Source organism: Ovis canadensis, chromosome 18 (genome assembly GCF_042477335.2).
Source record: "Ovis canadensis isolate MfBH-ARS-UI-01 breed Bighorn chromosome 18, ARS-UI_OviCan_v2, whole genome shotgun sequence".
Classification (NCBI taxonomy): domain Eukaryota; kingdom Metazoa; phylum Chordata; class Mammalia; order Artiodactyla; family Bovidae; genus Ovis; species Ovis canadensis.
This window is the reverse complement of record NC_091262.1, coordinates 35,936,952-35,960,350: the sequence shown is the minus strand read 5'-3', so window position 1 is coordinate 35,960,350 and position 23,399 is coordinate 35,936,952. Positions and strand designations below refer to the sequence as shown.

At 50.1% G+C, this 23,399-nt stretch overlaps 1 protein-coding gene across 1 annotated transcript in view; it reads left to right on the top strand.

The window, feature by feature from the left end:
• Nucleotides 1-7,820: 7,820 nt before the first annotated feature.
• LOC138423751 (liprin-alpha-1-like) overlaps nt 7,821-23,399 on the top strand; it is a 40,838-nt gene continuing 25,259 nt past the window's right edge. Inside the window, 13 exon segments of the mRNA XM_069560041.1 lie at nt 7,821-7,937; nt 9,029-9,130; nt 9,600-9,792; nt 10,677-10,730; nt 11,419-11,534; nt 11,756-11,959; nt 13,865-14,011; nt 15,405-15,521; nt 16,723-16,756; nt 19,152-19,201; nt 19,708-19,833; nt 21,060-21,122; nt 22,946-23,169. Of these exon segments, the coding sequence (XP_069416142.1) occupies nt 7,821-7,937; nt 9,029-9,130; nt 9,600-9,792; nt 10,677-10,730; nt 11,419-11,534; nt 11,756-11,959; nt 13,865-14,011; nt 15,405-15,521; nt 16,723-16,756; nt 19,152-19,201; nt 19,708-19,833; nt 21,060-21,122; nt 22,946-23,169 (1,547 nt within the window).

Here is a 23,399-nt window from a genome sequence, read left to right as displayed (position 1 = left end):
TATTCATAATTCCACCATTACACATTCATTTCTTTGGCTGTAAAGTTTTTATGTCTCTTGAGTCTTAAGTGCTGAGGCTTTTCTACACCCCACCTGGCTCCCTTTGGGCCTCTCTTGGTTTTGTGGAAGCGTACTTGTTCTAAACTGGAGAAGGAAATGGCAAAGTTATCAAGTGAATTCTGGACATGTTTGAAGAGTCTTGTCTTTAAAGTTCCCCAGGGACGGCTCTTCCCTGGTGCCACGTAGTCGGGCTGAAATCTGTGTCCCTCTGGTTGCGGTTTTGAAGTCCTCCCATGTCTCTAGGCCGGTTGTGTGCCAGAGTCAGCTCTCTCTGGCTCATCGGGAATTCTGCCAGCCGGGTGTTAACCCTTTGGTACATGAAACAGGCCATGGCGGGAGTATTTACACCACGGAAATTGGCAAATGATGCAGCTACAGATCAGGGTTTCTTCCTGGAGAGCAGGGGGTTGGGCAGGGGGCTGCATACACTATCAGCATGCCCCTGCTGTGTGGCCACGTGTCTCCTTTTCCTGAAGAGGCCAAGTGTCTTCAAACGCATGTGTTGTATTTTCACTTCTCGTTATGACACTGTTTTATTTCTGCTCGTTCTGTTTGGTTCTTTTCCAAGTTGGCTGTGTCATTTTCTTTAATGGTTTCCTGTCCTTTGCAGGACCTTTCTATCTTGAGGTTCATTTCTCTAAATGAGATGAGCTTAGCTGATTTATTAGATTTATTATCCATCAAATCCTCTCAGAATCCCAAAGCTGAGGGGGTCACTTCTGCTGGTTCTCCTCCAGGTGTCTTTCATCCTGGTGTGCCTGGCACTCTTCCATAACGGCCACACTCTTCCATAACCCGCAGGGCAGTTCCCAAGCCTGGGAAGAAGGTGTCCTTATCCAGAAAGACTTGGCACTTGCATTCTCCACTCATCTGAGGGTGTTATGGATAGGGTCACCTTGAACCAAGGTCACAGGCTGAGATGCCTGGACCCACTGGGGTCCTCACCTGCTCCTTCTCCTGCTTGGCACCAGAACCACCTTCCTTGTCATTCCCGAGGCTGGAGGAGGGAGGTCCTCTCTGGGTCACCTGAAAGTGTCATCTCCTGGGAGTCCAGCTCCATGGGGAGAGAGGGGTCTTCTGTTGGACTCCTCCTCTTGGGCAGTTGCTCCTCTGGGTCTTCTCAGGTCTTCAGCAATTTTAAGGCGTGACACTTTTTAATTGTTTTTATTTTCCATAAGAGGGTGGATCTGAGTAACCTGTCCACCAATCATCAAAGCAGAACTGTGAATGAATACATGTCTTTTATTCCTTCAAGAAGCCAGGCCTTAGAAGCCAGACCCTATGCCCAAGCTGAGGGGTAAATCTGCCCCAGCCGGTCCTGCAGCCCCAGCTCCCTGAGAGACTGCGTTCTGGGTCCTGGCTCACTGGAGACAGTCAAGGGTACCATGTCCAGGATGTGGAGAAAGCACGCTTATGCCAGCACCCCATGTGACTGCTCCTCCTGGGCGGTGCAGACGTGGTCAGCAGGAACCACAGAGCAGAAATGCCTCCCTTCAGACCCTTTCCCAGGGACTTGGGACTTTGCTGTCTGCTTCGGGAGCCGTCCAGGTGGAGGGCAGGCGTGAGCAAGTCAGGATCAGCCCCCAGGGCAGTCCCAGCCTGCCCCCTCGTCCACGAGTATTAAAATCAACCCGAGGATGCTGCCAGAGGTTGGGGAAGGACCTCAGGAGCATCCTCGGCCAGCACACAGTAGGAACTCAGCAGGACTGTCCCCCCGGCCCCATGGATCACTCAGCAAATATCCTCAACCAAGGCTCCCGTGAGATGACACATTCAGGTGACCCAGAAAGGGCCCCTGTCTTCCAACTCCTGGAACTGGAAGGAGGGTGGTCCTGCCCTGATCAGAAGGAGGGGATGAGGCCCACCCCATGCCAGACGCTCTCCCTCCTAGTGAGCATGTCTGTCACCTAAGCAGACAGACTCAGCCTGGAACCAGCCTTTCAGCTCACACCCATGCAGGACCCCGGTGCCAACAGGAAGAGCAGGCAGGACCCAGGGCTGCCAAGAATGCACCCGGTCATTAGGGACAGACCAGCCATCACGTGCCTTGAACACATTCGAGAATACGACCTCTCCCACAGAGCGGCCCTGGCATCAGAGTCCCTCCGAGTGGTGGTATTATCCTTAGAGCTGAGGAAGCTGAGGGCACAGCAGGGAGGTTGACCAGACCCCTGTGGTGGTCAGAAGTCCGACCCAGGCTTCCCACCGGGGCTCTGCGGCTTCCTGGCCCGGCGGTGCTTGGAACCCGTCCTGTGTGTCCCTGCCATGTACACACGCTCCCCACAGCTCCTGTTGGACCATGAGCCAGTTGGGGTGCACACACAAGATGGCGTGGAGGCGTGCCCACCACCCTCAGGCCTGAGACGTGGCACCGCTAATTCCCTGATGGCAGTGACGGGGCCCTCTGGGGTGGGCGGCAGCTGTGGGGTCAGGGTGGGTTGGGGAGGTGTGCTGCCCGGGAGCCCTCTGGGGGGACCTAAGGACCCCAGGCTTGGCCTCATTGAGGCCAACCTTCAAACCACCTAGGAGGCTGCCCTTCAGCAGAGATGGGTGACTGTGACGTCCAACACGCCAGCTCAGGCAGCCGTGGGGACGAAGAGGGGCCCTTGGCATCCTCGACCACCAGGAATCCCCCACGGGGACGTTTTTGCTTGTTCTGTGATTCCCTTCTTCCTTCTAAAAGGAAAGTGCCGGGAACAACTGTGGTGAGGTCGCTGTTCCTGTGAGTTGAGCCGGGAGTGGAGGTTTAAACCAGTCCAGTCTGTGCTGGGCGAGCCCCCCCCTCCCTGTCCCCCACCTTGGACGGCACAGTCCTGGTCACTCTTCTGGGCCTTCTTGGCTCTTTAGGAACTTTAAGGTATGACATTTGTTATTTTAACATTCCCCAAATATTATCATTTCTGTGTGTAATCAACCTGATAAAACCTAATGAAATATTTTACGTTCGTTTTCTCATGCTAAGTCTTTAAAATCCAGTGTGTGTTTCAGGCTTGCAGCACATCTCATTGTAGAGCCAGCCGCATTTCAGGTACTTTGTGGCTGAAGGTGACGACATCCCAGGGAGCCCAGTTCCCCGAGAGATGTGTCTTTAACGTCTCCCACTGCAATTGTGAACTTGGCTGTGACTGCTTTTCTATTTCTGATATTTTGTATGTATTGATGTTTTGAGGTTATGTTATTAGGGACATTCAGATTTAGAATCCTCATCGTCTTGGCAGACTGAACTTGTGTGAGCATGAGATGCTCCTCTTTATCGCTAGTGATGCTTCTTACCTTAGACTCTTCTCTGACAGTGATGTTGCCGCGTCAGGTTTCTGCCCTTGTTCGCCTGGGCATCTTTTACTCTCACCTGTCTGTGGTCTTCCATCTTAACATGTGCCTCTGGGAACAGTGTGTGGCTCTAATCTTAATCAGGGTGACGCTTTTATCTTTTAATGAGGACATTTGCTCTGTTGATAACTTTGATGTTTCCGTCTGTAGATACCGTGTTGCTGTGTGTTTTCTGTTTGTCCCACCTGTTCCGTGTTCTTTTCTCTTGCCTTCTTTTAGAAGGATGAGGTGTTTCTCTAGTTCTGTGCTCCTCTGCCAGGTTGGTGGCTGCACATTAGCAGACACAGCCTGTGTTTTACATTGAAGTCTAACTTAGTACTTTTACTGCCTCCCTGACACGACTGTTTCCTGCTTGTCACTGTTATCCTTTAAAATTTTAGATATATTTTTGGCGTTATCATCACTGTAGCATTAATATTTACCCTGACAGTTGCTTCATTGTTGGTCTTTATTTGTTTTTTATATTTCAGTCAGAGACTACTTTTCTTTCTCCCAAAGCACTGCCTTAATATTTTTTTAGTTCATGTCTGTGGGTGATGAATTGTCTCATTTCCATTTGCCCTACAAGTCTTTATTTTGCTTTCACTTTTGAAGAATGTTTTTGTTGGGTATCGAATTCCAGGTTGGTGGTTATTTGTTTTTCAGCATTTTACAGATGCCAGTGCATTATCTTCTGACTTCCTTTTTCTTGAAAAGTCAGCTCTCAGTGTTGCTGTGCCATTAAAAGCCACACCTTTTTTCCTCTGAGAGCTTGATCATTTTCTTCTTGCCTTAGGTACCTGCAGAGCTGCTGAAACCAATGTGTGGTTTTCATCTTTGAGTCAATGCTCTGATTCTTGAACCAACTCTTGCAACTGTCCCTGTCAGTCAGTTCAGTTGCTCAGTGTCTGACCCACTGCGACCCCATGGACTGCAGCCCGCCAGGCTTCTCTGTCCATCACCGATTCCCAGAGCTTGCTCAAACTCATGTCCATCGAGTTGGTGATGCCATCCAAGCATTTCATCCTCTGTCTTCCCTTTCTCCTCCTGCCTTCAGTCTTCCCCAGCATCAGGTTCTTTTCCAAAGAGGCAGTTCTTCGCGTCAGGTGGCCAAAGTATTGGAGCTTCAGCATCAGTCTTTCCAATGAATATTCAGGACTGATTTGCTTTAGGGTTGCCTGGTTGGATCTCCTTGCAGTCCACGGGGCTCTCAAGAGTCTTTTCCAACACCACAGTTCAGAAGCATCGATTCTTTGGCGTTCAGCCTTCTTCATGCGCCAACTCTCTCATCCATACATGACTACTGGAAAAACCATAGCTTTGACTGAATGAACCTTTGTCAGCAAAGTAATGTCTCTGCTTTTTAAAGTGCTGTCTAGGTTTGTCATAGCTTTCCTTCCAAGGAGCACGCGTCTTTTCATTTCACCGTCTGCAGTAATTTTGGAGCCCAAGAAAATAAAGACTGTCACTGTTTCCGTTGTTTCCCCATTTATTTGCCATGAAGTGATGGGGCCGGATGCCATGATCTTCATTGTTTGAATGCTGAGTTTTATGCCAGCCTTTTCACTCTCCTCTTTCACTTTCATTAGGAGGCTCTTTCGTTTCAGCCCCTGGAGGCATTTCTTATTCCCCTGACTGTCTTTTCTCCACCATGAGGGGCCCCATTTATAGTTTTTAACAATGTAGTTTAACGACGGGTTCCTTCGATATATTCTATACTTTTTTTCCCTCATATATTTTTTTTAACTGATCCATTCCTCAGTTCACTGATCCTCTCTTCACCTACATCCAATTTGATGTTAAGCCCAGAGCCTGAGTTCTTAAATTCAGTCACTGTTATTTGAAAGTTCTAGAATCGGTTTTGAGTCTCAGAAAGGTTTCCTTTTGTCAGGTATCTTTTTGAACTGGTGAAGTTTGCATCTGATTCCTCTAGCATACCTCTGATATGCTGATATACATCTGATACCTCTGGATCTGTTTCCGTTCTTTTTCTCTTGGTCTTGTTTGTTGTTACACCCTTATTTGCTTTTTTGGTTGCATGGTGGACATTATCTATGGAAACCCCTAGAGTTTCTGGTGATGCTGTCTTCTCCAGAGGTTCCTCTGATGCAGACCTCTAGTGAGGACAGAGCTGTCTGTTCACTCAGGGTCTGAGTGACTTGGGGCTGGGGTGTCTTTGTAAGCTGAGTCTCAGCAGCCTTCACCCATCTTCCCCCGCTGACCCCAGGGAGGAGCCCTCCAGCGTCTCCATCTGGAAGCCTGGGGTGCCTCCCATGGCCCCCTCCCTTCTCAGCCGGTCCTGAAGCCCACTGTCTGTCTCCCAAGCACCACAAAGTGATTGATACTCAGCACTCAGCTGGTTTGGGCAGAGTGCTGTGTATGTTTTCTGTGCCTCCTTTTTCTTGGGGAGCTTAGTCTCTACCATCTGGACTGACTTGTCAGGCCTGTGGTTGAATTTTTGTCTTCCCAGCCCAAGGAACTGTCCAGAGCTGTTAGCCAGTCTCCTCTGCTTGACTTTTTCCCTGCCTTTTCTCCCCAGAGTCAGCTTTGTTCTGATGCCCCGAGGGAAGGAGCGGCCCTCTCAGTCTCCAGCTCCCTCACTGGGCGCTTTTGTTTGAAATCTTGGATTGTGGCTGCCTAAGGACCTCTTTTGAAAAGTATTTAGCTTCTCTAGCTCTTGGTAGGCTGACCCACAAGCTGCTTGCATCTGTAACTGGAAGTGGGGAAGCCCCGGGTGTCTTCTCTCATCTGAAGCCACATGTAAAATTGACAGTAATTATATTGATCATCTTTGGTACTGGGGTAAACAAGAACCGGGGGCCCTTGCTTATTACCCACGGTTGTGTTTCTGATCAGAATCCCCCGCTTGCCTGGGCTGTTTCAGGGCCACCTGAACTTGGGAAGAAGGTGGGCAAGCGGCCCATGCGGCCTGGGGACAGAGGAGCCAGTCTGCCCTCTTCCCTTGCCCCTGCCGGCCCAGGGCAGCCTTGTGATGACAGGCGGCTGGTAGTGGAGAAGGCTGAGGAGGAAGGGGTTGCGTGAACTGTATTCTGTGATGCGGTCACGTGCGGGTTTTCTTTTTCAGTGTGAAAAAATGACTGATTTGACTCTTTCTCCAGTTTCACTTTAAGGTTGAAAATGAAGATTTTATTCTTAAAGTTGAGTACAGTGATTTTACAGTCTTTTTGTAAACAATAGTTGAGGTTTTCAAAAGACATCTCAGAGAACTCCAGCAGATAAAGCGAAAAAAAGAGAATGTGTTCAGGGTGAACTGCGGGCAGGACCCCAAACTGTACTGTGTCTCTCCCAGAGTCTGTAACTGCTGAGATGGGTGGATATAGGGCCCCAAGCACCCGGGGGACCGAGGTCCTCAAGTGACAGCAGAGGCCCCGGCTGAACCAGGAGCAGTATGGCCTGTGCCCTGGCGAGTGGAGAGCCGCGAGGCTGGGAGTGGGGCCAGGAGAGGGGGTGGGAGACTCGGCGTGCAGGGAGGGGCAGCACCTGGGGGGGTCTGGGAGGCGCTGGCTGTCACGGCTCAAGGCAGGGACACCCCTGAACCTCCACCGTGCAGCCCCCACGGGGCAGAGTTGTCTGGCAGCCCAGGGTCAAAGTGAAGAGGGCAAGTTCGCAGCAGATTGACGGAAGCCCTGTACCCACTGTGAATTCATTTTAAGTGCCTGGAGCGAGGTTGTTCAAGCGCTTGCTGAGCTCGAGTGAGGGAGTCAGTCAGGGAGGACGGAGCTCAGGGTGAGTGAGGGGCAGCTAGTGCGGTGAGTCCTTATCACCCAGGTGGGTTCTGGGGACACCCTTGAGTTCAGTGGTGCCCTTTCAGTAGCCTCACTGGAGGCTTGTTTGGGGAGTAGAGGAGGCAGAAGCCCACTTAGAAGATGTGCTCATTCCTAGTGGTGGTGGTTTCTGAAGCAGTTTCTACTATTTGGTTCGACTGTGAACCAGTATCCTTGCAGGGTCAAGTCTGATGGTGGGCCTGAGCTGTGGGCACAGCCTTCCTTCTCCTGCACCCCACACTCATCTGTCATCTTTTTGGCAGCCCCTCCCCCCTCTCTGCACCCTTGATGGTGGGCCTGAGCCCAGCCCCCCCTGTTACCACGGAGCCCCTTGTGACTGAGTGGGTTCCAGGTGCCAGGCTCCTGGGAGACGTGCTGGAGGCAGAGCCTTCGTGCCATTTCTTCTAGAGACAGCAGTGCTGATGGTCGTGGTGTGAGAGTGGTGGTCCTAGTGTGAGAGCAGTGTGTCTGAGAGTGGTGTGTGAGAGCGTCGTGTGAGAGTAGTGTGTGAGAGTGGTGTGTGAGAGTGGTGTGTGTGAGAGCGGTGGTCGTAGTGTGAATAGTGGTGGTCGTAGTGTGAGATTGGTGGTGATAGCTCGGGTGCTGAGGTATCTAACCGTGAAACAGCAGTTGCCCCTGAGTGGGGGGCTGCCCCCATCCGCGAGGATGGGTCGCAGGAGGGCCCACCTATGGGCACTTTTCCAGTGCTGCATCCCCAAGGCAAAGGCCAAGACAAGGAAGAACTTGGCCTCGGCCCAAGTCCTGGAAGCGGAGCGGCCTGAGGTGAGAGCAGCCGGGGGCTGAGCCCGTCGGATTGGCCTTCACCCGGCAAAGCGTTGGAGTTGTGTTTCATTTTGTTAGCATGGTTGTGGGCCCTGCCGGCCAGGGCGTTTTGGCCTTCTGGGCAAGATGGACCCCAGCAGGTTGACCTTGTAAGTGGTTGTGCAGGGGCTGAGTGGAGGACGGGTGGGGGCCCCACAAGAAGGGAAACACTGTCTGGAGGAGTCACTGGGGTACGCAGATTGAGCTCTAGAGTCAGTCCTTGAAGCAGAAAGGCTAAGCCCCTTAGCCTCTCCCATCTTACAAAGCACAGAACAGTGTGTCCAGTATCTTAATGACGGGTACCTACGGCTTATGTGTATAACATACACCCTCATAGCTTCACATGTCTACTACATGCCTCTTAACAAGTGTTGGGCAGTGTTCTAGGTGCTGAATACTCAGTATGTAGTAGGGGATATGTAGCCTGGGATATTTTTATTTGTGTAAAGAAAACTAGAAGAATGAAAGACTCCACGTGGTTCACTTTGAGCAAGTTCACCACGTGGACGGCACCGCGTGCATGAAAATTGTGACAAAATACATAAAACATGAATTTAACATTTTCTCCAGTTTACTGAATGACTGGGTGACTTCAATGGAGTCAGGCTAACAGATGGCCTTTGTGTGCCATCAGCCTTTTTCCTAGAGGAACACTCCAAAGCCTGATAGCCTTGTAGATGTTACCTTTCTTCCTCACTCTTCCTAGCAGTTCTATGTTATTTGTCTGTGTGTCGTTTAAGAATCTCTTTATCCACTTTGTTGTTAGGTTCACGTTTAGGGAAGTTTCTCAGACTTCCCTGGGTCTTGAGAAGGCAGGCTTGGATTCCGGGATCTCCCCAGCCGCGTGCCTGCCAGGTCGAGGTGGAGGCTGAAGGCCGGTCTGAGTTGTGGTGGTCTGTGTGGTCTTGGGGTCAGTGGACCCCCTCTTCTCTGGAGGGGCAGGGAGACCCTTTGTGTGGAGCCTGGAGAGACTTGACAGGGTCAGTCTTCAGAGTCTCGCTCTTTTAATTTGTGTTTGCATTTAGTTACTTACTCATTTCACTGTTTTCTAGGAGTTGGCAACATCTACGGAAGAACTCAATATATGCCGGGAACAGCTTCTTGCAAGAGAAGAAGAAATAGCTCTGCTGAACGCAGAGCGGAATAACATCATGGTCAGTAGGGGAATTCTCACGTGTTGACATTTGCCCCACGGGGGTCACCGCTGGGCTCCTTGTTGCTGTCTTTAAACTCTGTCTGGTTTTCAAGTCACTTTTCACATCTTCCCAAGGAGCAGACCAGGGTGGATCAGTTTGGAGTTCTCATACTTTGCTTCAAATTTATGATGAGAGCTACTATAATTTTAGTACATTTGACGGGGGAGTTCTCTTAACCTACAATTTGTCCATGCTAAGTTTGTATGGGGTCTTAGTTCCCTGACCAGGGATTAAAACCCATGACCCCTGCAGAAGTGTGGAGTCTTAACTTCTGGGCCACTGGGGAAGTCCACTCTAACTTTAGACTGAACTGGCGGGATTCCGACTTGCCTTAGCATGTTTCCGGCTGTAGCATGAGGCTGAGAGGGGTTATCGGCCGTGAATTCAAGCATGAGGTTGACAGTGCTCCTTTGGCCCTGCCCTGCAGCTGCTGGTGGAGCACCTGGAGTGCCGGGTTTCACAGTATATACCATCCCTCCAGCCGACGGTGGGCAAGTGGCAGGCGCAGTCCCCAGACGGCATGACCAGCGAGCTGGAGGTGCTCAAATTGCTGAAGTCACTCTTTGAGCACCACAAGGCCCTGGACAAGAAGGTACCAGCCACCCGGCCATCCTGGATTTGTACACTTGCAGCCTTGTTAGGTGGATGATGCATGTATTTATGTAACTAGTTGACTTTTGAGCTTCTTGAATTCTTGTAAATACTTTTTTTCTGTAAGAAGTCAGAGTTTTATATGGTTAAAAAGTGTTGCCTGCATACATGCTCAGTCATGTCCGAGTCTTTGCGACCCTGTGGACTGTAGCCCACCATGCTCCTCTTTTCCTGGGACTTCCCAGGCAAGAATACTGGAGTGGGTGGCCATCTTCTACTCCAGGGGATCTTCCCGACCCAAGGATCGAACCTGCCCTCTTGCATTGGCAGGTGGATTCTTTACCACTGGTCCACCTGGGAAGCTGCCAGTTAAAAAGTATTAGTTGGTATAAATGTCTCAAGATTTATTATATTCTGTATATCAATTTGCAATTAAAAACTAAGTCATAGAATTATTTTAGGATAGGATAACATTTTTTTCCCCTCTCAAACTTAGAATTTAAAGCTGTTAATAAGCAGATTTTTTGATGTTAAGATCAATGAGATACATTAAATGTATTCTGTTATAGTAGCCGCGTATTAGAGTGACTATACAATGGCACCCCACTCCAGTACTCCTGCCTGGAAAATCCCATGGGTGGAGGAGCCTGGTAGGCTGCCATCTGTGGGGTTGCGAAGAGTCGGACACTGCTGAGGGACTTCACTTTCACTTTTCCCTTTCATGCACTGGAGAAGGAAATGGCAACCCACTCCAGTGTTCTTGCCTGGAGAATCCCAGGGACAGGGAAGCCTGGTGGGCTGCCATCTATGGGGTCGCACAGAGTCGGACACAACTGGAGCGACTTAGCAGCAGCAGCAGCAGCTTACACTAAGAAGTGCACTCACATATATACACACATCAACACACGAGGAGCACTTGAAAGGTGTAGTTTGTTAGAAGAATTAGGTGCCACACATAACAAGGTAAGTTGGATCATTCATTGTGTAATTTCAGTTAGTTCAGTTCAGTTCAGTTCAGTCACTCAGTCGTGTCCGACTCTTCGCAACCCCATGAATCGCAGCACCCCAGGCCTCCCTGTGCATCACCATCTCCCGGAGTTCACTCAAAGTCATGTCCATCGAGTCGGTGATGCCATCCAGCCATCTCATCCTCGGTCGTCCCCTTCTCCTCCTGCCCCCAATCCCTCCCAGCATCAGTCTTTTCCAGTGAGTCAACTCTTCTCATGAGGTGGCCAGAGTACTGGAGTTTCAGCTTTAGCATCATTCCTTCCAAAGAAATCCCAGGGCTGATCTCCTTCAGAATAGACTGGTTGGATCTCCTTGCAGTCCAAGGGTTTGTCATTTGTATCCTTTCATTTTAACAAAGGATGAAGGCTGTGGTGGTCGACATCAGATGTTCTTTATCTTTCTGATTGAGGACCAGCCCACCTGGGTTATTTTAATGACTAGTAAACTAGACATGTGGCTCAGAGCTGCAGAATCTCTTAAGCACCCCTTTGTCCAGTAGGAGACAAATTCTGACTCCAATCACCTGGTTCTATTCGGGATGGATAGCATCACCATGTATTTTCTTTTTATGCTGTATTTTCAGTTTTGAGTTGAGTTTTTCCAAATGGAGTTTTGTTGTCTTTACTTATTTCTTTATTTTGATTCAGTTCTTTGGTTTTCGCTGATGATTCTTAAAGAGAAGAATAACCTGAAAAAGATACTAATGGACGGGGTGCTTGATGTAAATCACAAGCAAGAAAACATGCCAAGTGCCAATGGAAAGGCATGTCCTTGGTCTCACTCTCTGTCTGGTTCTCGTCTTACTATCCAGTCTGTGCAGGGCTGTTGAGACCTTTCACCAATGCATCACGTAGGTCTGAGTGGCCGTGAGGGTCGTGTGAGCTCCAGAGTGCAGAAGGCAGTTTTGACTTCACCGATTTCCCAGAAGTGCTGCGTTCCCTCCCTCCCAAAACAAGGCTGTCTAAGGTTCCCTTTCCCCCTTAGAGAACCCGCGACGAAGACCTGGCTCAGGTGATCGAGCTCCAGGATATCATCGAGAAGAAGTCACGGGAGCAGAGAGAGATGAGGGACCGCCTGGCAGCCCTCTCTGCCCACGTAACAGAGCTGGAGAAGGACCTGGACACAGCCAGGAAGGACCTCCTCACGTCCAAGGAAGCAAACGTGAAATTACAGCAGGACGTCTGTGAAGTGAGTGACAGTGGACGTGTCTGTTGTCCTGAGGCGGAATGTGGGTCCCTTGTTCTCCCCGTGATCTCAGCCTTGGCATGGCTGCGTGAGCAAGAGCAGAGCACTGGCGAGACCGCCACTGGCTGCCTTCCCGCCTCTGCGTCGAGGTCTCTGGGGTAGAAGAGGCCTGGTCCAGGCGGTCCGTTGGCAGTGGACCAACATGAGGGCAGTCCTAGCGCTGTGCTGCACCCTGGGTGTGGACTCCTCATTTCCACAAGTTCTAGGGGGCCTAGTGTGTTCCTTTTTTAAAAATTCATTCATCCACTCATTTATTTATTAGAGTTGATTTACACTGCTGTGTCAATTTCTGCTGTACAGCAATGTGAACCAATATACACACACACACACACACACACACACACACACAAATATCCCTGTTTTTTAGGTTTCCTACCCGTTAACTTCACCACAGAGCACTGAGTAGAGTTCCCTGTGCTGTTCAGTAGGTCCTTACTCGTTGTTGACTTGATGCATAGTATCAGTAGTGTATATCTGTCAACCCCAGTATCCCAGTTCATCCCCCTACCTGCCTGCTGAATATATTCCCGATGATGCTGAAATTTCCTTCTGATTCACTCAGATGAGTCTGAACATCTGTGGAGCCCTCTCTCCCGAAGAGATGGGAACATGCTGTGTGGGCTCTGCTGAGGCAGCTTGCCTGGCCATCTTCTCTAGTTTTCTGAGGTTCCGCTCCTTGAAAGGATGTGTGACAGTGATACCAGTGGTCAGACAAGTCGAGTGGTGTTTGCTCACCCTCAGATCCTCAGGCCCGTGCTGTGTAACCATGCAGAATCAGGATGTTTCTGGCAGTCGTGTCTGCGGGTGTCGTGATTTATGAGAAGCTCCCTAACGGTCACTGTGAAAAACAGAAGAGAGCTGGGGGCTCAGGCCTCCTCCTCTAAGCCTCGCCTCTCCTCTCTGCGCAGACAGACAGCGCCCACCCTGCCCCACCCCTCCCCCGTGAGACCGTCTCAGAGTGCACCCCTCTAACATGTGGAACAGCAGGTGTACTTGATTAGTAGCTCGGTGTGAGAACTGAAAACAGAAATACTTGCACATGTTTGTATAACGTGTTCACACTACTCTTTGGCAACAGGAGGAGATTAGGTGGCAGAGATTAATACACAGAGAATTCTGGAAAAAGCATTTTTTAAGACCTTTCACTTTTAATGTTAGGACAACATCGGTTACTTAGTGAGCATGGAGGGACCTGGCATGGATTTTGAGCCGGCGGACAGGAGTGGCATCCGCAGCAAGCTCTGCTCCTGGTTTGAGCGTTTCCTACATGGGGTGTAACTGCTTGAGAAGAACTAGGCTTGAGAAGGCTGCTCCCAGTTGTGTAACACTTTGACTTCTGTTTCTACTCATTAATATTCTTATTTAATTTTGAGGAAATTGCATGAGATTTTTCCAACTTTTACCTGAGGAAATGAGCCTCAGAGCTGCCTGTAGGATCTGTTGAAGGTCCCTCCCTGTTCTGGGTCAAGCCCGCCTGTATAGTGTGGAGACAGAGATCCTCATTTCATGCCAGATACCTTCCCTCCTGGAATTCTTGCAATGACAGAGTAGTTTAGTGTACTTTTTGTTTGCTGGTTGGGTTTATGATGTAGAAAAGAAGCTTGGTAAATCGAGTGGCCAGACAGACGTTAAGACAGATGGGTGCCATCACGGCAAATGCGACATTTGAGGTAGGCGCGTTTTTGCTCACATCTCAGAAAACTGCCATGTCTAGGACTTTAATTTTGAGGACGCTAATTTTATGTTTGATTTGAAACTTAGGATTTAGTCCCGCTTTTTTACTCTTAAGTGTATCTGAGTATTCTATGATAATGACTTACCTTTTCTCCTCTGCAATGCCTGGTGTAGGCTATGGCCCAGAAGGAGGACATGGAGAAGAGAATCACTACACTTGAGAAACGCTACCTCGCTGCACAGCGCAAAGCCATCTCTGTGCACAACCTCCATGATAAACTTGAAAATGAAATCGCAAATAAGGATTCTATGCATCGACAGGTAATGGCTTTTCCTGAACTGAGTCTCACTTCTGTAGCAGTGAATACTGAGGAAGGAAGGTAAAGACCTTTTCATGTGACTCCCATGTTGGAAATCAAGTCCCAGTGTAAAGTTCTTATGACCCTAAAACACTGCGTTCAAAAGTGTGGATGTACATCATGATAAATCAGCTCTACTGAAAGGAAATACATTTTTTAAAAATTGAGGGTGACTGCAACTTCGAGGTTTGAATTATTTGGGATTTGGGTTGACCATTTTGTGGAATTCCACTCCTGACTCTTGTTTTACTTGACTTGAATCTGTTGGCTTGTTAGCATTTTTACTGAAAGAGCAGAGAGCAGCAGGGAACTTCACAGCAGCTGGCTGCCTGTTGGGAACAGGGGTCACTGTGACAACAGGCAGGGTTAGAGCTCCAGTCTGATTAGAGTTTGTACTTCTGTGGTTTGGTGAGCTTTACTTGCTCCACTTCCTGTGTGGTCTCACAGAATCAGGACTTAATCAGGAAAACCAAATCTGGCTTCTCCAAAACAAAGTGAGTCAGTCTGGTGTGTGACAAAGTGTATCATTGGCCCCACTACAAAAATAAAATACTAGAAAGCCATTGAAATGTATGATGTGGAATGCTAATTAAGAGCATTCCGATATACAAAATAATGGCTGTAAAAGGCAGATCAGAAAATACTACGTACCATATGCTGTTGTTTTCTGAGGGTTTTAAAGCACATCTTATTGTTTATGTATGTACATAGAGTAATACACACACAGAAAAAATAAGAAAGCTGCTTAGAAATAAATGCTAACCTCTCAGGAACCTGAGTGTATAGATCAATTCATTTTTTTTCTTTTTCAAAAAAGAATCTGTCTAAATGTTCTACACTGAAAGTTTTCCGAGTAAGAAGATCTGTTAAAAGAATAATCATGCATTTACAAATATTAGTTGACTGGCATTTCCCCAGGCACACTCTGATCAGGTCTGTATTTCAGAGGAGATGAAAGCCATATTTTGGCTTACAAGCCCATGGCGGTCAGCGGTCAGTAGGGTTCCCTTCAAATGATGATTCTGGTGATGTTTTAAGAAGGGTCAGTACTGACCCTTAACTTGTCAATAGGAATGAATAAGCTTCTACAGAAACCTGATCTTCTTTAATATATAAGAACTTTTTTTTTTTTAAAGACTTCTTTGGAGACGTTTAGGAAGACCAAATACTCTGGCAAGAGGTGTTCTGCCCACTGAGACCAAGCCCAGGAACACTGAGAGAAAAATTACCGTGACGCGGCTTCCGAAACAGAACTAATCCTGTAGACACACGCGTTTAGGTTTTGTCTCAGCTTACTAACAATGGCAGAGGCTACACCGCTTGGCCCGTTTTGATGTTCTGCTCTCCCTTTGTAGAAGGAGGATAAAGACCGACAGCTGCAGGAGTGCCTGGAGCTGGCAGAGCAGAAGCTGCAGCAGATGCTGACAGAAGTGGTGGCTGAGCTGACTCAGCGAGTGGCTGTGCTCTCTGAGGTGCTGCTCTTGGTTCCCAGGGAGAGGGCGCGGGGAGGGCCTGTTCCCTTGCTGTCCCACTGTGCCCCTCCCCGTGCTGCTCAGTCCACAAAGGAGCGCAGACGCGGGGGTCGTGCTGCCCGTCTGAGATGGGAGCGCTCCCTGAGTGTCAGACAGTCCCCGCTCCCGTGTCATCCCTGCGTTAACTTCCCTGCAGTTTTGTCCTGTGCTCTGTGTGTCCCCAGGATGCTTCAGCTCCAAGTCACTGCTGCTCAGAGTTCAGTCAGCAACTCAAAGCCTAGCAGGATAAAGAACGAAAAAGATCCCATTCTCGTTAAGAGATGGCCAAAATAGCTCTGTCATGAACACAGTTTTAAGTCTTTATTCATACATTGTTGTATAAGTCACAGCGGGGCATGGTGCAGACCCAGGGCCCCACTCCCAGCTTGCAGTCCCCAGGAGCCCAGGGGTGAGAGGCCGAGTCTAGGAGACTTGGCGCTGCTGGGGAGAAGGTGCCCACAGCCAGCCACCCCATCCTTCTGGTGGGAAAGGTGTTGTCTTGCACTGCTGGTGGGCGCTTGCTGGGCATGGAGAGGCGGGCCGGGCCTGTGCTGGCCTGGCTGTGGGAGCGTTCCCTGGAGCTCAGGGATCACCCGAGAGGCCGCCGGTTTCCAGAGGCCGGTGGTGTCCTGTGCTCTCAAACCCTCCCCGAGCAGGGTCACTAACAGCCGCCCGGCGGCGCCCTTCTGCCTGTGATCTTCCCCTCAAGGGCTGGTTTCTTCTCTCCCCTGGCATCTTTGCTGTCTGTCCCCGGTCGGCCTTGTAGTCTGAACATTTGTCTTCCGGAAGCTCTGCCACTAAGGAGGCGAAACTGTTGGAACTGACCTCCCAGCTTAGGAAGGAAGAACGTGTGCCCTCGTGTGTCCCGTGCTTGCCACTGCCTGCTGCCCGCGCTGGCTCGCCCCAGGCAGTCTGAGGAGGGGGCCTGGGGCCAGGGGAGCACCTCTCCTCTCACGAGCCGGTCACCAGCACCCTCCGTCACCCATGTGTCACACACGAAGCCGCGCTGGCTGCGTGAGCAGGAGTGCGGGTGTGCCCCCCGGGAACCCGGGGCCAGTGGTCTGCACAGAGCATGGCCCCCTTGCCGCCCCTGGGGTCACAGCCCGCGTGCCATCAGGACAGGGTCGCTGTGAGCAGAGCTGACGCTGTTCTTGGCCGACAGGCGGGAGAGAGACCCAGCAGCATGGAGGAGAGGGGCGTGTGGGCCTGAGACACGGCTGGGCGGGGCCGGCGCTGCCTTTCTCTGCCGCTCCTGTCTCTGCCTTCCAGTGTGCATGTGTGGCCCTGTCTGCTGCTCCAGGGATCCAACCTCGGGAGCAGGGCCAGATGTGGTCTCTCGTAGGTGGTGGGCAGGTGGCCAGGGGGTCCCCACGTTCAAGGAGGACGCTTGTTGCTCTGACCAGCCAGGCCGGGGAGCTGCTCAGCATACAGTTGGACCTTACGAGTGGCCCTCAAACCTGAGCGAGCCAGCCCGAGGCCCGTGAAACGGAGGGCATGGTGCCCAGATGTGGAGGTGCTTGCCTTGGATGTGGCGCTGGAGTCCCACATGCCAAACTGCCGGTCCAGACGTGGGGTGTGTGTGTAGGATGGCTGCTCCTAGGCAGGAGGAGAATGGAAGTTGCGCTGCGACAGAAGGCGCTCCAGGAAAGGGCGATGGTGGAGGCTCGCATTAGAGAGCCCTGAGAGAGATTTCCCGGAAGGGCTGGCCACACAGTGGTACCGACCATCCAGGAAATGGAGTGGGGATCCCAGGTCCAGCCTCAGGGGTCAGTACTGTCCCCACCGTAGCTGTGTTCTTGCGCTTGGACTGCAGAGCCTCTGTGGGCTCCCAGGGGACTGTGGTTCTGACTCCCATCATGAGACCTCGGTGAGGCTCCCTCTCTGCTTAAGCAGAGAGCTCAATGTCTCCTGATCGGGGTGCACTTCCTTACTTTCAGAACTGCTGCTCAGAGGCTGTTGAGATTGGGATGCTGTTCATGACTAAGCCAATTCAAAGTAAACTTTCGTTTTGCTTTAAAAAGATTTGAATGCCGAAGCCTTATTGGGAAAGCTGTGCCAGGTTTTATTTCCTTGGGCTCAAAAATCACTGCAGACGGTGGCTGCAGCCATGAGATTAAAAAATGCTTGCTCCTTGGAAAGCTACAACAAACCTAGACAGCATATTGAAAATAGAGACATTGCTTTGCCGACAAAGGTCCATATAGTCAAAGCTATCGTTTTTCCAGTAGTCACGTATGGATGTGAGAGCTGGACCATAAAGAAGGCTGAACACTGAAGAACTGATGCTTTTGAATTGTGTTGCTGGAGAAGACTCTGTTTTAACAGAAAATATTTACCAGAAAATGACCTGTCAACCCACTCCAGTACTCTTGCCCGGCAAATCCCATGGACAGAGGAGCCTGGTGGGCTGCAGTCCATGGGGACGCGAAGAGTTGGACACTGCTGAGTGACTTCACTTTCGCTTTTCACTTTCATGCATTGGAGAAGGAAATGGCAACCCACTCCAGTGTTCTTGCCTGGAGAATCCCAGGGACGGCGGAGCCTGGTGGGCTGCCATCTGTGGGGTCGCACAGAGTCGGACATGACTGAAGCGACTTAGCAGCAGCAGCAGCAACCTGTTTTTTAATTTTTTATGATGGAATATTTCAAACATGCACAAAAGTGGACGGAGTAGTGTAATAAATGCCCATGACCAATCAATTGGCCTCAGCAATTTCTAACACAGGGCCAATCTCAAATATAGCATTCTTTTGTCTTCTCTCCATTTTTTTTTAATACAGTAGGTCCTAAAACAGCTTTTTAAACCATGAAATTGATGCTCATTTTATAAATCACAGATTTTCCAACTTTGTTATTACATTTAAAAATTGCTTGAGGTAATTAATTCCAGCTTTTTAATATGAATTTTCATATTGGAAAAGACCCTGATGTTGGGAAAGATTGAAGGCAAGAAGAGCATGGATGACAGAGGATGAGATGGTTGGATGGCAGTTCTGGGAGCTGGTGATGGGCAGGGAAGCCTGGCATGCTGCAGTCCATGGGGTCCTACAGTCAAACATGACTGAGCAACTGAACTGAACTGAATATGAATTATCATTGGAAGAAAAGCTATGACCAACCTAGACAGCATATTAAAAAGCAGAGATATTACTTTTCCATCAAAGGAACACTTAGTTAAAGCTATGGGTTTTCCAGTAGTCATGTATGGATGTGAGAGTTGGACCGTAAAGAAGGCTGAGCACCAAAGAATGGATGCTTTTGAACTGAGGTGTTGGAGAAGACTCTTGAGAGTCCACTGGACTGCAAGGAGATCAAACCAATGAGTCCTAAGGGAAATCAGTCCTGACTATTCATTGGAGGGACTGATGCTGAGGCTGAAGCTTCAATACTTTGGCCACCTGATGCGAAGAACTGATTCACTGGAAAAGACCCTGATGCTGGGAAAGATTGAAGACAGGAGGAGAAGGTGCAACAGAGGACGAGATGGCTGGATGTCATCACTGACTCGAAGGACGTGAGTTTGAGCAACTTCTGGGAGATAGTGAAGGACAGGGAAGCTTGGCGTGCTATAGTCCATGGGGTCACAAAGAGTCAGACATGACTGAGGGACTGAACAAGAGCAATCATTACAAAGAATTCAAGTGATGTTTCATGTAAAGAAAAATATGTGAAAGTCTATCTCCACTGGCTTTTTTTCCAAAATGAATTTTCTCACTTTTTGCTTTATAAATTGAATTCATGTTACACCCTTACTCCAGAATCAAGCTTCTTTTATATACTGGGAAATGCCTCCACCGACGTGTGTGTAAGCCGATCCCCTTTCAAGTGTACTTGTTTCTGAGTGTAAATCTGCTTGCTCCTCGAGCCGCTTCGACAGGAAATGGCTGGTGACACTGAGGTCCCCCAGGTGCTCTGCCAAAGAGAAGTGTTGGGAGTGACCTTTGACCAGTGAAGTCCCTGCCTCCCTCTGCACCCGCCCGTCTGCTCTGGGGATGCTCAAGAGCCCACCAGAGGTGGCCGTGGGAGGGGACCGCCTCGGGAACCAGGGCACAGGCCACTCACGTCGCGGCTCCCTGGTGCTTTTAAAAGAATGACTATACTTGCTCTTGAAGTTTATGAGTTTTCGTTTTTCCTGTTTTAGGCAAAGCAAAGAGAAAAAATGAATGAAGAACACAACGAACACTCATCAGATACCGTGGATAAGTTTCTGTCTGTTTCAGATGAGAGGCTTCTGCTTCATCTGAAGGAGAGAATGGCTGCTCTGGAGGATAAGGTGAGCCAGCTTCACGGCCCCTTTACAAGAGGCGCATGTGGCCTGGCCTGGCTCGGCCCGGTCTGTGTGGGGGGAAAATCTCCAGGACAGGAGTTTGAAAACTCCCATAGACGGCCCCAGAGTGAATGTCTTTACTGGTTAGAGTAGCAGCATTTCATGCTAGTCAATAAGCGTGACAGCATCCACAGGCAGTGTGTAAAGGAACAGACATAGATGTGTGCCCGCAACCCTTCCAGAAAGCATCAGTGAGGCAGAATCACCAGTGGCCCTGATGTTACCAGCCGCTGTGCTAGAACATTCTTCTAGGTCCACCCTCACCCCTTCGTTTCTTTCTTAGAAGTTTATTTCTGGGGCTTTGCTGGCAGTCCAGTGGCTGGGAGCCTGCCTTGCAAGGTCAGGGACGCAGGTTCGATCCCTGGTTGGTGAGCTACGATTCCACATGCCACGCGGCAATCACATCAAAGGAATCCCGCATGATGCAGCTAAGGCCCGATGCAGCCAAATCAATAAGTTTAGTTCAGGATCTTTTATATAATGTGATAGAAAAGATTGAAGCAAGTAAAAGCAAGCATTCTCATGTTCCAACTCCAGCCATCTCTCTTTTTATTTGCTTTGGAAAATGTCTGAGAACCTCTATCAGAGCAGCTCAGTGGGCAACAGTCTGGTGGAGGTTCAGGGAAAACCTGTCCCAGCTGCACCAGTGCCCTAAAGACGAGGCCCAGAACCTTCGCCGAGGTCGGCGCTTGGGCGACGCTTGTCTGAGAGAGACCCATGGTCACTACAAGTTCTGCGGCGCATTTTTCCCCCACAAAACCCAAGGTGACACCCACACCTCACTAGAGAGCTCACTTCACCCTGACCTGTGGGCTGGCCCTGAGGTGGGGATAGTTTTATCTCAGGTTTGAATTTTACATGTGAAACCTGCGCCAGTTTCCTGAGTGACCACTGAACTGCAAAAGCTGAAAGCAAGTATAAAGCAGTTTCACTTACCCCAGGGACCTGGCCTCCTTGGATCTGGAGGATCAGTCGGGGAAGGAGGAGTTTTTCTGTGTACAAGTTAGTGTTAACAGTTGTCATCTGGCTTCGTGCCGACACTTCACTCTGGGCGCGAGGTCCGCCCCTCATCCCAAGGTGCTTTATGCTTTCAGACAGGAGAGTAGCCATCCGGCAGTCCACGCAACGTCTGTTAAGAATTGACTCTAAAGCACTGTATGTATCTTTTTCAGAATTCTCTCCTATGGGAAGTTGAAAATGCAAAAAAGCATTTAGAAGAAATGCAAAACGACAAGGTCCTTCAATCTCTAAATCCTTTAGAAATGTGTTAAGAGCTGAACTGAGCTGGGTTCATTGTCACAGTTATTGCAGATGCTTAGCGGAAGTGGAGTTACATTTTCCTTATGGCTAGTCCACTGCTGTAACGTGTATAGCGTTTTTGGTTTTGAACATTGAATGTGATTTGCATTATAGGCGGATTTAGAGTGTGTGGCCGTTGTGTGTGGTTCAGAATTCTAAGTAGTCCTTTCTGGGTTCACCCGAAAGCTGAGACAAAGCATGAGCCTTTCACGTGGACAGTGCTGTCCGTCAGAAAGATAATAGGAGCAACATACACAATCTAAAATTTCCTAAAAATGAGCGGGCTGCGAGTGTGCCCGTTTCACTTTTTTCACTGCGAGTCTTGAAATCTGTGTGATTTCCACATCGAGCTTTGCACCGGCCTGCGTCACATCCTCAGTGGCTGCACAAGGCAAGTGACTGCCGTGGCCAACAGCACAGAGCTGCCAGGTTGAGTCAAGTGACTCAGAAACTTGGCCCGTTTGACTTGTTTTACCCCGTGAGGAAGTGAAGTGGGGTGTAGAGGAATGAATGTGAGGAATGCCCAGGAATGCACGTGAGGTCCATGGAGACAGTCTAAAGCAATGAGAGGAGCGAGGGCAATAGAGTGAGTCCTGTCCCCCACCACCCGAACCCCGAGCCCAAGTCCAGCTTCTCTCCATAGACTTCGTTGTCGTCAATGGCTTGCCATGTTTCCTCCAGAAGCTTTTCTACACCTGAGATGTAACTTCTTATTATGGTTTATAAGGGTTAGTATTGTTCTGAGTGTTTCTATTTGCTATGGAACACTTAAAGTACAATTTCTCAGAATGAAAAAGTTCAAAAATGTGCGATTTTAAGGCGAGGGAATGGAGAGGATGTGCTGATCGGGCTGATGGGGGTGAACCCATAGGCAGCTAGTTCACCGGAGTGGAGCAGGAATGATGGCAGGTGGTCCTAGAGCCAGGAAAAGGGGTGGCCCAGCCCTGGGGAGGGGTCGTGACGAAGACAGAAAGCGAAGGTACTGGCCACGGGGGACAGGGAGCCGGCAAGCCAGCAGCTCGAGGCTGCCCCTCCGTTGCTTTGAGGTCATGTCTGGGAAAACAAGGCAGGACCTGGGTGAGAGTGGGGCAGGGGGGAGATTTGCGGAGAGAAGGGTGTGAGGTGTGAGAGCGGGAGGGCGGCACGGGGCCCAGCAGGCACTCTTGCATGCGTCTCAGATGACAGAGGCGCCCTTGCGGTGTGAGGGGCCATCCCCAGAACAGCCCGAGGGCCTGTGCCCTGAGAGGAGAGCCACGGGAGGCTGGCTCTCCCGTCCCCTGGCTGCCCTGCTCACTCCTGTCTGTGCGTGTTCAGACCAGCCTGGAAAACGGAGGGCTGGGAACCCGCGAGGACGGCACTCCTCGGCGAACTAGTACCAGTGATGACCGGTGGGGTGGACCCAGCGGCTGCGGAGCTGAAGGGTTTTATTTTCTAATTGTCCTTCAGCCTGGCTGATGGAAGCAAGGATATATTTTTGTAATTTTCGGTTTTTGTCTCTGACTCCATCAGCGCACCCTTGTGGATAACCTCATAGGATTGCCTTCCATCCACGCTGAGACCTGAATGTCACCAGGCCATCTAGGAACTGGATTCTCCTCCTGCCCGTTTCTTCAGTACTGCTCGTTTAAGAGATGGCAGTGTCTCATAAGCATGGCCCATTTGTCCAAAGTCAGGGCTTCCATGTAAAATTGTGTTCAGTTCCTGATAGACTTGAGGTGCCCAGAATGTTGCTGACGAGACTTGGTCCTCTCGTGCCCAGGTGCAGCCCCTGAAAGATCAGGACCGGGAGCACGAGCAGCAAGCCAGCGTGCTGGCCAATGTTGGCCAGCTGTTCGAGACTGACAAGGGCGTGTCAGACGGCGAGGGCGACCGGGACACCCTCTTCAGTGCGCCCGCTCTGCTGTCGCCCAGCGGGCCGGCTGTAGCCAAGACTCTGGCCATGAGGATTCAGGAGCAGCTGGACAAGATCAACGAAGAGATCTGGTGGGTGCGCCTGAGCCCAGCTCCCCGGAGGCTCGGCTTCTCTGAGGAGCTGTCTTCTGCTTAGAGAAGTCTGAGTGTTCCATAGTGAGAAAACTGACTTCAGGTCTGCTTCGAGAATTTTCAGTTCTGAGATTGCCCTTGATTATAGAGCTCAGTCAGCCAGGGCATTCTGTCCACAGTGTGGTGTCAGCACTCTGTGGGGGGGCGTTGTGGGGTGTCCCCCCCTCAGC